The sequence below is a fragment of the Podarcis cretensis genome (assembly GCF_951804945.1).
Source record: "Podarcis cretensis genome assembly, chromosome: 6".
Classification (NCBI taxonomy): Eukaryota; Metazoa; Chordata; class Lepidosauria; order Squamata; family Lacertidae; genus Podarcis; species Podarcis cretensis.
In genome coordinates, this window is record NC_137175.1 from 94,747,860 (window position 1) to 94,762,055 (window position 14,196).

Sequence of the window (14,196 nt, forward strand, 5' to 3'; positions counted from 1 at the left end):
TAGTCATGCTGGCCACATGACCCAGAAGCTGTATGCCAGCTCCCTCGGCCTGTAAAGCGAGATGAGCTCTGCAACCCCAGAGTCATCCGCAACTGGACCTAACGGTCAGGGGTCCCTTTACCTTTATTCAAGGCAGGATCTAGCAACATACTCTATATTTAAAATATGTAAATATCACGGCCCCAAAACATATGTACTGCCCCACCAATGGTTTGTAAGACAGTTTACTGGTGGGGGGGGGGGCAGAGAGAGAGAGAGAGACTAACATGAACTATAAAATAGAATAAAATCAGGATAAAACTAGACTAATCCTAGCAATGCATAGTGACAATGCAAGACTAAAGAAAGTGTTAATTGATTTTAAGCTTGGAGAAATAGTCATATTAACCTGGTACCAAAACTACCAATGTGGGTACCAGCTGATCCCCTTTAGGGACAGCATTCCACACCCATCTTCCTAAGGACCACCCATTGTTCCTCATTCAATGGGAATAGCCAAAGAAAGCCCTCAGTAACTGGAGTACAACTCTCCCATGTGGCCATTTGTTCTTCTGGGATAATGTTACAAGCTTTTTGGATGAAATCTGCCCGTGTCACGAACAAAGGGCAACACCAGCGACTGCCCAGTGTTTCTAACCACTTTGCCGTGCTCTCAGCAGACATCCACATCTAAGATCAGCTGAGGCCTTTAAAACATTTAAGCTCTGCCATCACAGGATATAGCACCACTCTTTTTCAAGCACTGTGAATGCGTGTCTCAGCTTTGAACGACTCTTCCCCAGCAGAAATGCCCGTGTTTGTTATTTTCACCTCTTATGCTACGTGGTTTGTGCAGACAGTCTAATGGCATCAAGAGGATGTTTTGAGACAAGCCCCACATTTGCTTCCTTTGCCTCCAACCTGTTTTTTCCTCTATATCCCTAGTTGCTATAACCCAGATCAGCGCTACGCCTGCTGCTTATCCACACCTTTCCGGTGCCTTTGCTGCTAAATTATTTTATTATCATTTTTATTGAATTTATATACCGCCGTATACCCAGAGGTCTCAGGGCGGTTCAAGAAGGGACCAACTGCTGCCCCATTTGAAGGGGGAAGAGAAATTAGCACCCATTAACCTCCCCAGCCCAGAGACGGCAGAAACATAAGTGCAGCTTAAACAATGTCAAAATATTTAATACGTGTTGCACACGCCAGAAGTTTACAATTGCCATACAAAAACACATCAACCGGAGGAAGAATATTGTACAAAGTGTCCTCTCTCCCATAACCTTTATAAAACAAAGGCTGGGAGTAATCACCCCAGGGAAGTGTCCCTCAAGAGATCTGCAAACACAGTCCCAACACACCTTCTCAGCCCTTCAAGCCTAGTGTTTTAGGGGCTTATCCTCCCCCCCCCCCCAAAAAAAACCCCTAATCTTACAGCAAACTTTCCAAGGGTTGCTCGGAAGAACATGCTCTGCGCGGCACGAGAACAAGGCAAGGGTATGACCTTCAGAACCGCTTGGACTGGAGGGTGGATGGAAAGAGGGAAGGGAGGGAGGGCAGGAAAACGCTGAGCTGCTTCCACGCAGACTGCAAAATCACAACCGGGGGGACGGAGGAGAAACCGTCTCTCCAGCCCACCCCGTCCAAAGTTTTAAACGCCGCAAATTGCCCTGGTCCAGTCGCGCCCGCATCCCTCCGCGGGGAAAGAACGGGTGGCGCATGGAAGGAGCTTCTCGTCTAGCAGCCTGGCAGCTTGAAATCCGAAGCAAACCCGGATCGACGTGCAGCCACCTCTCTCCTGCCCCCCCCCCCCGCCCGCGGTCCCAATAATATGCAACCGGGGAAAATAGGCAAGTTCAGAAAGCCACGATGGCCGTGCTCCAAGGGTTGAGGTTGCGCAGCATGGAGTCGTCGCAGCAGATCGGCCCCGGCTCGGCGTCCGCTGCTGCTCCGGCCGACGCCTCGTCCTTGTCGTCGTCGTCTTCCTCGGCTTCCCTCCGCCGGCGCCGCCCGGCGCCCGAGGGCTTTTTGCCGAGCAGTCCCGAGAAGCTGGAGCCGAAGATACTGATGAGGCTGGCCACGTTGCCCGTCTCCAGGTCGCCGCCGCCGCCGTCGTGGTGCCTGGGCTTCTGCGGCTCCCGCTCCCTGCGCGGCTTCTTCAGCGGGGAGCTCCCCGACGGCGCGCCCTCGCCTCGTTGCGCAGCGGCTCCCCGCTTCCTGGGGCAGCAGGGCGGAGAGGGAGCCTCGGCCGGCTGCTTGCCGGCATCCGACGTCGGAGAAGAGCAGCCGCAGCAGCGCCGCGCCAGCCGATTAGCATCCCAATCCGGCGCGAGGTGCCGCGGCGACGGGGGAGCCCTGCGCTCCGAAGGCAGCGCCGCCGGCTGCAGGGAAAACGGAGGCGAGGGAGGAAAGACGGGCAGCCTCGAAGGCGGTCCTCCTCCTCCTCGGAGCGGATCCGCACCAGGCGCCATCGGCCCCGCCTGCGCGCCATCCAACTCGCTCAGGTACACCTGCCGGGCGCTGCGCAAGACGAGCGAGACCAGGAGGTTCCGGTGCAGCTTGACGCCGCCGCGCTGGCCCCGCGCGCCGTACATCTTGCCCAGCGAGATGCTGACGATGCGCTGCGCCTCCAGCTTGCAATCCATGCCCGACGGTATGCCCTCGGCCCGGCGCGCAGGGCCAGCAGGGGCGAACGCAAGCGGGAGCAGCCCGTCCGCCGCGCAAAACCCACTGCGCGTCTCCGTCGAAGGAGCAGCCAGCAGAACCTCACCAGCCGCCGCGCTCCATCCCGCGGCCGATTGAAGCCAGCCCAGCCCGGAGCGCGCGGTTTTGAGAACGCAGCGCGTTGCGCCGGAGCCAATCAGAGCAGCGGGCGGTTGCCCGGCTCCGCCCACCCCCGTCTAGCCTCCGGCGCGCGCCCGGCTTCCTCCCTCATGCGCGCGCCCGCCCCGCGCGCTCGGCCAATGGGGAGCGTGGGAAGCGAGATTCGAATGGGTCCTTGGCCCCGCCCCTGCCGCCTGCTGAGCCCGCGCTTCAAAGAGGCGAAGCGTTCCTGGCGCGCTGGGGGCTGCGAAGAAGGGGTTGCAAGAGATTTTTTTTGTGCAGATAAGCGAACCTCTCCCAATTCCCCCAGGAAGCGTGCGTGTGCAGGATCGCAGCCTTTCTGCACCCTCTTGGCGCTTCCAGATGATCCAAGCCTTTTTTTTATTCTTTTGATGTTGCTCACTCCCTGTTCTATTCCCTCCAACATTTCTCCGATGAAAATAGGGACCATCCTATTCCATAACCTCCAACATTTCTCCAGTGAAAATAGGGACATCCTATTCCATAACCTCCAACATTTCTCTATTGAAAACGGGAACATCCTATTCCATACCCTCCAGCATTTCTCTTTTTTTAAAAAAAAAAATAATTTTTATTAACTGGCCAATCACATCAAATTAAATCACATCATATAAATTCCGAATTACAAAGCCAAATTTTTAAATTTTGTTGGGGGAACCCATACTTCAAGATCCAAAGGGGAATTCAGATCATCTTCTTATTACTGCGTTAATGTCCAAATCAGTCCCAATCAGTCCAAACAAAGTTCATAATTCTATCCAGTCTTATCTGGGTGTTGCCACATCATATCTTGTTCGTATAGTTTCTCTTTTTCCTTTACGATCTCTTCTGTTAGTCTCCTTAAGCCGATAGCAAGTGTAATAATCCTGTGTGGATTTCCCGTTCCTCCACTAAGTCCAGATGGTTTCCATATATCTCCTTCGTAGATAACATCACTTTATCCCTCGTAAATTTTGGCATTTGTCGCTCTTAAGTCCCACCGAGGAGTTGATTCACGATATGTAAACAACTCTATTTCTCTCTTTCTCCTCCCAGACCCAAGAGCTCCCACAATGCCTCACAAAATGGCGAACGGCATTTTTTCCTGACTGCGTCACTCCAAAACTCTTAGCTTTCCAGCTTCATCTTGAAACATTGCTTTGGATCAAAAGTTTATCTCCACACAGCCTTAAATCCACAGCTTAAGTCCTTAATTTCTGACTCATTAGGGGAGGGGGATTCTTGTTAAATCACATAAAAAGTTAGAGGCAGGTTTTCCCCCCCTCCCCCTTCAGTCATTACCGTATCTTGACGTTCTTCTCGTATTTTATTGTTGTCTTGTTATCAGAGATCTCTTCTGTCAGCAGTATTTACTCCCCTTTTTCCTTGATGTATGTGCAATTAATCATGTCCAAATTATTTCTTTTAAAGATCATTGCAACCAGCGGCGCGAATCGGGGACGGCGTCGAGGAGTGCCGAAAATCCCACAGGAGGGCTTTGTGCCTAGTGCCCCCACCCCCACAAATTCGGGGGTGGTATAGGGCACAGCAGGCAAGGGCCGTCCCCCCCATAATCCTGGGGGGGTTAAGGAGGCTAATTACCCCCATCATAGCCTCCAAATTACCTCGTGTGGGTCGGAGAGATGTTATTGTCAGCCATCTTCCGATGCGCCACCTAGTGGGCCCCCCCTCCAGCATTTCTCCAATGAAAATAGGGACATCCTATTCCATACCCTCCAACATTTCTCCAAGGAAAATAGGGACACCCTATTCCATACCCTCCAACATTTCTCCATTGAAAATGGGAACATCCTATTCCATACCCTCCAACATTTCTCCATTGAAAATGGGAACATCCTATTCCATACGCTCCAACATTTCTTCAATGAAAATAGGGACATCCTATTCCATACCCTCCAACATTTCTCCAATGAAAATAGGAACATCCTTCTCCATACCCTCCAACATTTCTCCAATGAAAATAGGGACACCCTATTCCATACCCTCCAACATTTCTCCAATGAATATAGGGACACCCTATTCCATACCCTCCAACATTTCTCCAATGAATATAGGGACACCCTATTCCATACCCTCCAACATTTCTCCAATGAAAATAGGGACACCCTATTCCATACCCTCCAACATTTCTCCATTGAAAATAGGGACATCCTATGGAAAAGCAGGGCATTCCAGAATCAAATCAGAAACTAGGACAACTTCTGTAAATCCGGGACTGCCCCTTGGAAAATGGGGACACTCGGATGGTGGACTATCACCCTAATCTCTCCTCGTGTCTATTTTTACAGAGCAAAAAGTGGGAATTCACACAAGATGAAAACATCATTCCCCATATGAACAGCAAATGGTTGGACTGAAGTTAAAGCTGTTATAACCCGCGTGGCATTAACTGCAGTTTAGCCATTTGCTGTTTACATGGAGAACGATGCTGACTTTATCGTAAGGAATGCTGACATAACGCAAGCAAAATGCCTTGAACACAATGATGTTATTGCAGAGCTTTCAATGTGTTTTGAATTTTACAGTGCTGAATCCTAAAGTACCGGGTAAAACACAGGTCAAAGTCTCAGCAACTTCTTTGCAGAAAGCTCCTTAATGTAAAGCCAAGCTGATGTAAAGCAAAGCTCACATAAGTAACCTGTTTCCCCATTACAGAGGAAGTAAATAACATGCTAATTTTACCAATGCTCATGCATACTCAATGAATCAGCAACAGTCATAGCTTAATAATAGCCAGATCCTTGTCACTTCTGCCAAGCTGTGGCCATTGGCCTTTGAAATAATTGATCTTTTTTATTATTATTAAATATTTTATTGATTTACAGAAGTATGTGTAATGTCTCTCATATTTTTTCCATGTAACATTTTTACAAATCAGTTTCATTTGTTGAGACATTAGGAAGAAAAGGGGGGAGGGGGGAAGATGGGTGAGGGTGGGGTCGGGTGGCGATATTTCTATTTTGCTTAATGTATGTAGGGTTTGGTGTCAGTGTTGCTCGTGACGGTTCTCTGCTGTTCACTTGTGTTCCTTTGGTGGTGAGAGAGGTTGGGGTTGGCCTAGGATGTGATTGTTTGTTTGTGATTGGCTGTGGTGAGCTTTGTTTTTGTGTGTGAGTGGGGTGGGGGGGTGTTTTGGATCAGGTTAGCCATATTGATTTGTATGCTGTTGGCGGACTATTGTCATTGTCTTGCTGGGCTGTGTATGTGATAAAGGAGAGCCATACCGGGGTAAAGGCGTCTTCTTCTGTTTGTCCCCGTGTCAGTTTCAATTTGTTGGTTACCGTAATTTTTCTAGTAGGGCTGTTTCCCATACTATTTGGTACCATTGGTCCATTCTTACTCCTAACAGGTCTCTCCAGTGTCTGGCTATGGTGTTTCTGGCTGCACAGAAGCGATTTTCAGCATCCGGACATGTGCAGACGCAATTTCCGGTATCTGTGTGTGCGCAGACATGATTTCTGGCACTGCTCGGCGAGTCCCCACGCTGCGCTGCTCTGGTTTAGTGCAGCACACGGGGGACTCACTGAGCGGGTCGCTCGGTTCGGGGGTGGCTCGGGGGCCGGTAAAACGGTCTTCGAGGGCCGCATCTGGCCCATGGGCTGCACGTTGCCGACTCCCGTTCTAGATAGTCGGGGGGTACCACATAACACTTGGTTGCTGTTGCTGTTGTTATTATTGAATTTATATAATTTATATATTGAATATATATAATTCAATATATCAGTTTATACTGAAATGATTCTGACATGTTAATTAGGCTACCCATCTACAGTCTGTTGCATCAAATATTTTTTGTTCTGCATATTAAAAAAAACCACCCCATGCGCCGTTGCTTTTTTAGGCTCTCTTCATTTTAAAAAAAATATGTTTACAATACGTGCTATTTCCTTCCCTCTTCTGATATTTTGAGTATCTTGGTCCACAGAAATGCATTGCTATGTGCCACATGGGCAATTATTGCCGTAACTAGTCATAATTGCTGTAGCGCTTGGTCATGTAAGCACTTCTGACAACACCTGACAGTTGTACCCCTGCAGGCTCATAACAACTGTCAAAATGTTTGCATATATGACTCTTCAGGTATACTGATTCCACCCCCCATAATTATAGTCTTAATTTATGATGCTCCTCAACAACTATTTAGGATGAATCAGGATTAAGTGCAAACAGAGAGAGCCAAAATCATTATTATAAAATCTCACTACAGCCCAAGAGAGACAGGCTGCAATCGGTAATGATCAGTAATCACTTACACCAGGCTGCAATTCCATAATAATAATAATAATAATAATAATTTATTATTTATACCCCACCCATCTGGCTGGGCCTCCCCAGCCACTCTGGGCGGCTTCCATAGAAACCAAAAATACAGTAAAATATCACACGTTAAAAACTTCCCTGCCTTAAGATGTCTTCTGAATGTCAGGTAGTTGTTTATCACTTTGAGATCTGCTGGAAGGGCGTTCCACAGGGCGGGCGCCACTACTGAGAAGGCCCTCTGCCTGGTTCCCTGTAGCTTTGCTTCTCGCAATGAGGGAACCGCCAGAAGGTCCTCGGCGCTGGACCTCAGCGTCCGGGCAGAATGATGGGGGTGGAGACGCTCCTTCAGGTATACTGGACCGAGGCCATTTAGGGTTTTAAAGGTCAACACCAACACTTTGAATTGTGCTCGGAAACGTACCGGGAGCCAGTGTAGTTCTTTCAAGATCGGTGTTATATGGTCTCGGCGGCCGCCCCCAGTCACCAGTCTAGCTGCCACATTCTGGATTAGTTGTAGTTTCCGAGTCACCTTCAAAGGTAGCCCCACGTAGAGTGCATTGCAGTAGTCCAAGTGGGAGATAACCAGAGCATGCACCACTCTGGCGAGACAGTCCGCGGGCAGGGAGGGTCTCATCCTGCGTACCAGGTGGAGCTGGTAAACAGCTGCCCTGGACACAGATTTGACCTGTGCCTCCATGGACAGCTGTGAGTCCAAAATGACTCCCAGGCTGCGCACCTGGTCCAGAGTTTTATATTGATTTTTTGCACACTCTCTCTTTCTTTGGAGGGGGGGTTAGTACTAGGTTTCCTTGCACACTCAGAACACAGTGTGACATTTCTGAGTAAACCTACAATTGGACTATGCAGCTGAATAATCGGAGGTGTACAATTTGTACATTTTAGTAGATTTATTTATGAGCTGTAGCAGGCCTACCCAGGATGAGAACATGGAGAAGATCAGGAGGTGGCTGTCCTTGTGTTTATTTCTTGTGAGTCCCTCAGAGCTAATTCTCAGAGAAGCAGCAACCCAAACTTTCGGCTGCATCACTTCAGACTGCAGATGAGGGCTCAAACACAAAGGTTTAATATTCCTTAATACTAGTACTAAGTTAGTTTTATCCCTGATATCTAGAGCTTTTGATGGGGAAACATCAGATGTATGAGCCAGTCTAAAGTGCCAAAGTCCAGCAACAGGTTCTGGTCCTACTCTGAGTCTGATTATTAGAATGCAGGCACGAAAAAGTCACGATTCTGTTTGCATTATACAAAAATATGTCTTTATATTAAAATATCCCTAGAAACGTTTTGAAAATATCCCTAGAAACGTTGCTGGATTTGTCACCTCAGCATCTGAAGTTTACTTGCAACCTTTAGCTAGCTAATATAAGCACAGGAATAACAGGTGACTTTGGAGGGGTATTTTTGTTAGGCGGGGGTTGCAAGGTGCATAAAAGGCTTGAGGCACAAGCCCATGATTCAGATTTGCATATTGCTAATCTGTGAGGGTTGCCGTATTCCCAAAAGTGTTGTTGAGCTCCACCACCACCCCTAACATCCCCCCAAAAAAAATTGTTTGGGGGCTTTTTTTAAAAAAAAATAAAATAGCCCAACTTGCCATATGTCTGGGTTTTCCTGGACATTTTGCCAATTCAGCAAAAATCTGTCTGGATGCCATTTTTCCATAGCTGTCAACTTACAGATTTGAAAATAAGGGACCAGCAGCCTCAAAAATAAGGGATCAGCAGCCAAAATAAGGGATTTTCCACACAAGTATGTTCAACTTCTGAGCCCCTCCTAGCCAAAGGCAGAAAGCCCAGCCAGCAGCCAAGTGAAACCTCAAGCGGTGGTTCCCACAGCACAGCAACCCGGCAAAGGGGATGCAGCAAGGAAAACCACCACCACCTCTCCGCTGGGAAGCGCTGAGCAAATGCGAGTCCCCAGGCAACACGGCCAATTTGATTGGCACAAGGCATGCAACCTCCACCCCCCAGTCGTTCTTAGACTCCTTATTGGGTGAGCAACGCAGCCAGGCAACACAGTTGGAGCCTCCCTCCTCCCTGGCCGGCAGGGAGGGAGGGAGGGAGAGGAGCTGCTTCCTTTGAAACCCGGGAAATTTAAGGGACAGCAGCAGGACATGGCGCTGGGATAAGGGACTTTCCCGCCAAATAAGGGACGATTGACAGCTATGCATTTTTCTTAGCGATTCCCGGATGTGTCCGGGGAAAACCTGGACGTATAGCAGCCCTAAATTTATATCTACAGGTGCATGAGGGCAAATTAAGATGGATAGTGCCTGGTGATCTCACCATCCCCACACTTTGCTGTGGTTGGACTCCCTGCAAATTAAAACATAAAAATTATACAGTTGGTTTTTTAAGGGGGAAAGGGGTAGGTGATCTTGGGCCTGGCACAAAAGACAAGGGTCTCAAGCCCTCCCCCCTGCCCCCAGCTACCCCCTAACAGGGTCCCTGGGCTGTGGTTACTTTGGGGGGGGGGAGAGATTTGGCCTTTTAATGCCATCTGGAGAAAGACAGAAGAACTAAAGAACTAACAGTGCAGTTCTATATGTCAGTCCCTGTGGACTGAATAGGACTTACTACTGGAAGAAGCAAAGATCACCAATGTTGAAGCAATGATTCTTGAACATCAAGTTCATTGGACTGGTCATGTTGTGCGGATGCCTGATTATCGTCTTCCAAAGCAGCTACTCTATTCCGAACTTAAAAATGGAAAGCGTAATGCTGGTGGTCAACAAAAGAGGTTTAAAGACTCTCTCAAGGCAAATCTTTAAAAATGTAGTATAAGCACAGACAACTGGGAAACACTGGCCTGCGAGGGCTCCAGTTGGAGAACAGCCTTTACCAAAGGTGTCGTGGACTTTGAAGACGCTCGAACTCAGGATGAAATGTGCTAAGAGGAAGGCATGTTTGGCAAACCCTCACCGTGATCGACTCCTGCCCAGAAACAGAACCGTCTTTCCCATTGGGTTTACTGGTGCGTTGCGCCAGGGCGCTGGCCTCTCAGGGGCGCCCCAGCGAGCGGGGGAGCTGTGCGGCTTTGCCAGCGGCCTCCCCTTTCCCTCCTGCACACCTGCCAGCTGCGCCCCATCAACCATATGGCTGGCAGGAGTGCAGCTTGCCTCCCAAGCTTCTGCAGGATATGTTTAAGACGGCCCTGCCCATAAACCCATGTCCCCACTGTGGAAGGACGTGTGGATCCAGAATTGGCCTCCACAGTCACTTATGGATTCACTGTTAAGACCGTGTTCATGGAAGACAATCTTACTCGGCTACGAGGGATCGCCAAAGAAAACTACCTGCAAAGATGGTTGCAGCCTTAGCGGCTTCCTCACTGGAAATGAGATAGGAGGAGAAAACGGAAAGGGAAAGGATGGAACAGAAGCAAATTACTGCTTATGCAACAATACCCTGAACAGCAGGAAAGGTGAAGGACGCTTGGGTAATGTGCCCTTCCTGTTGAAAGCCACCGGTACTATATAGAGAGATGAAAAACTATTGTTTCAGAAGGATGTGAGGATAAGGTGATTGCACCCTTAATCTGGGTCTCCTTGGCTGGACACAGGGGGGCAAAACAGTGGTCACTTTTAAGAATCCTAATTGTCTTTAGTTACATGTGTTTGTGTGTGCTTGTGTGTTCCACAAACGCAAGAGGTCCATACACACAACAGAGTGCAACAGGTTGTAAGAGACAGGATCTTTGTAAAGCCCTTTAGACCCTTTGAAGAGCATACGTTCTTTAGAATACCAGTCACACCTCTTTCTTAAAGTAAAAAAGTCTTATTTCACTGGGACTTCTTTCCCTTTTTGTGCAAGTAAAATTCTTGCCGCTGTCAGACCCCAACTCCTGAATGCCTCCATTTTGGAAGAAGAATAAGAAGAGTTTGGATTTGATATCCCGTTTTATCACTACCCTAAGGAGTCCCAAAGCAGCTAACATTCTCCTTTCCCTTCCTCCCCCACAACAAACACTCTGTGAGGTGAGTGGGGCTGAGAGACTTCAGAGACGTGTGACTGGCCCAAGGTCACCCAGCAGCTGCATGTGGAGGAGCAGAGACGCGAACCCGGTTCACCAGATTACGAGTCCACCGCTCTTAACCACTACACCACACTGGAACGTTTCGGCTCCTGAATGCCGCAAACCTGGAAGTAAGTGTTCTGGTTTTCGAACATTTTTTGGAAGCTGAATGTCCGACACGGCTTCTGCTTGAGTGCAGGAAGCTCCTGCAACCAATCGGAAGCTGCGCCTCGGTTAAACATTTCAGAAACCGAATGGGCTTCCGGAACAGATTATGTTCAACAACCGAGGTTTGACTATACATGAATAAATTTCTATACCGTTTGGGTCATTCTGTCTCTATAATTCCGAAAAGGAAAGCTTCTGGTTTTGTTTTTTACAAACGTTATTTTAAACATCTTTTTCAATTCATTATATATCATTTCCCAGTAAGCTTTAACCCTACTACAAGACCACCACATATGATAAAAAGAGGCTTCTTTCTCTTTCCATTTCCAACCCTAACTCTTGGCCTTCCATTTTAAATATCCCAGCAACAGCAACAACGCTTTGCTTCTTTTCAGGATCACTGAGAACTGCTCCGAATGGCTGCTCTCAGATTGCCGAAAGAGGAGCAGAACACATTGCCCTTTTAAGAAGGCAGATGTTTTGGTCCTGGTTCCCCCTGTGGCTTTCTCCTTTCCTTTCCCTCCTCCAGACCCAGATTGATGTCATGATAAATTTCAGTTGGAGTCAGTCCCATGGCTGCTTGGGAGTTCAGATCCTCTTGGGCGACTTTGTTGTCTGTCTCAGGGAGAGGCAGAGGCTGTGTGTGTGTGTGTGTGTGTGTGTGTGTGTTGGTGTGCGTTGTGGACGCCACACGAGAACTGTGTTTCTCTTCCGCAGAGCCTGTGATTGGTTCAGAACGGATGCTGGGGTTCCCTGCATTGATTGGTTAGATTATATTATAATCCTGGGTACTGATGCACTACATGGCTGTGGTCTGAGCTGTGCTGTGTTGCTTTTCTCACACTTTCAATCAGTGGCGTAGCGTGGGTTGTCAGCAGCCGGGGCAAGGCAAGTAATTTGCGCCCCCTAACCTGTGGATTTTAGCACACACACCCTCCACAGTGGGCGGCGACCCGGCGACTCGGATCGGATTCGCACAGCCAGCACTGCAGTGAGAGAGAGTGAGTGATCCAGGTAGGGGCAAAGAGCTGCGAGTGCGAGCGCGCACCCCCAGATCTTGCGCCCGGTGCGGCCGGCCCCCCCTGCACCCCCCACGCTACGCCACTGCTTTCAATGCCTCTGTCCTGGAGAAATGGCTCCCCACCACCCTCGCATGGCGGTGGGAGGGAGGGAGGAGTGTAACTTTATGTGCTAATCTCTCCCTTGTGATCTAACTGTTCTGGAAGGGTTTGACAAACAATTAACGATCCTCCCTCCAGTGCTCAGCTGCGACAAAGGTGTTCTTCCCCCCCCCCTTTTCTTTAAGAAGGGGGGATTTGATTTCTTAGTGACTGCAGAGCAGGTGATGACAGAGACATGGAAGGAATAATTCAAATTGTAACCCCACCTAGAAGGGAAATCAGACCACACTATAAGGAAGCGCCAAACAGGAAACAGCTTGCCGTGTGCATTCATAATTGCAGAAAAGTGTGCTCATGACAGATTGCTTGTTGTCCTAAATTTGCATTTGTCATCCATTGAAGAAGTGCCTAGTGTAGCCTTTAGGCAGTAAAATATTGTTGACTAGGAACGTGTGGCATCCACATCCAGGCTGGTCAAAAGCCGCCGTGAGACTTATTCTCGCATACAGCATGCAGAATCTTGTCTAGAACCAGTGGAAACAGAATGACTGAGCTGCATTAACGATTCTCACCGACAGCATTTGCAGAGCAGTGAGGCAGGGAAACAAAGCCGCTGTCAGACAGAAGCCTGATTGTTAGAAGCCTGTGTTCAGATTCCTACTTCATCATGAAGCTCTCAGAAGACTTCTCCCCCCCCCCTTTTCTTTTTTTCTCTCTCTCTCCCTTCCTCTCCCTACTCCCCCCCCTCTCTCTCTCTCTCTCTCTCTCTCTCTCTCTTTCTCTCTCTCTCTCTCTCTCTCTCTCTCTCTCTCTCTCTCTGCCCTGCCAACCTTGCAAATGTGTTGCAGGGGTGAAACTAGACTTTATTTCACCCACGATGCCCCTCTGGAGACTTAACCCAGGGCAAAAAACCTGCCTAGCCTCGTAGCTCTGTTTGCTGTGAACATAAAAAAGGAATAATTTTAAAACAGGAACCAATGTCCACATAGCACTGCTTTAGGTGAACAAAAAAAAAGCTCAATTGGGATGGTACAATTTTGTTTTTTTAAATCCTGGCAATGGGTAAAAGCTCTAATATGTATTGTTGACATCTGTCTGTTCCCAAGAAACAATGTCGTGCATCTCTGGGGGGTGAAGCCAAAGTGCTGTTTTAGCAGCACCAAGGTGACTTTCCCCGGGCACAAGCCTGGCCATTGTGTAGGGGAGGTAATGGGCTGCACAGACAACAAGACTCCCCTCTTGGCCTCACTGATGTGGTCCAACTGAGGTCTAGGAGAGACTCAGAGACAGTGTGGGCTGCTGTTGCTACACTGAGTAAGCCGAAAAGGTGTAGGTTGAGCCAAAGAGTTCTGGCGCACTGGCTCAGAACCTTTGGAAAAAGTCATTGTTTTAGTGCATTGCAAGTTCCCTCCCATCTGGGTTGCAGGAGGAATTGGGAGGGTGGTGGCAGCAACCATCGGAGAGTAAGACCCTCTTGGGCAGCCCTGCAAAGCTGTGGGGCAATGAAAGAGGTATAAAAGCCTCTCTTGGGAATCTCCTCTTTGTCATAAGCCTCACTGCTGTGCTGGTAACCAAGAACTAAGAAGGCCTTGAGGATAGCTCAGTCTGTAGGACATGAGACTCTTAAACTCAAGGTTGTGGGTTTGAGTCCCAAGTTGGGCGAAATCTTGCTGCATTGCAAGGGGTTGGACTAGATGACCCGCAGGGTCCCTTCCAAGTCCACAATTCTTTGATTGTATGAAATGCAAGGATAATGCATCTTTTGCCAGCGCTTGCACCACTT

General features: G+C 48.7%; 1 protein-coding gene across 1 annotated transcript; it reads right to left on the bottom strand.

The window, feature by feature from the left end:
* Positions 1 to 1,157: 1,157 nt before the first annotated feature.
* IER5 (immediate early response 5) lies at positions 1,158 to 2,770 on the bottom strand. Its single transcript, XM_079980652.1, has one exon. It carries the CDS (start codon positions 2,628 to 2,630, stop codon positions 1,842 to 1,844), a length of 789 nt encoding a protein of 262 aa, XP_079836778.1. The 5' UTR covers positions 2,631 to 2,770; the 3' UTR covers positions 1,158 to 1,841.
* Positions 2,771 to 14,196: the final 11,426 nt, after the last annotated feature.

Bases quoted from the DNA above. Each gene is read 5' to 3' on its own strand.
- IER5 (XM_079980652.1), bottom strand. From the start codon at position 2,630: ATGGATTGCAAGCTGGAGGCGCAGCGCATCGTCAGCATCTCGCTGGGC.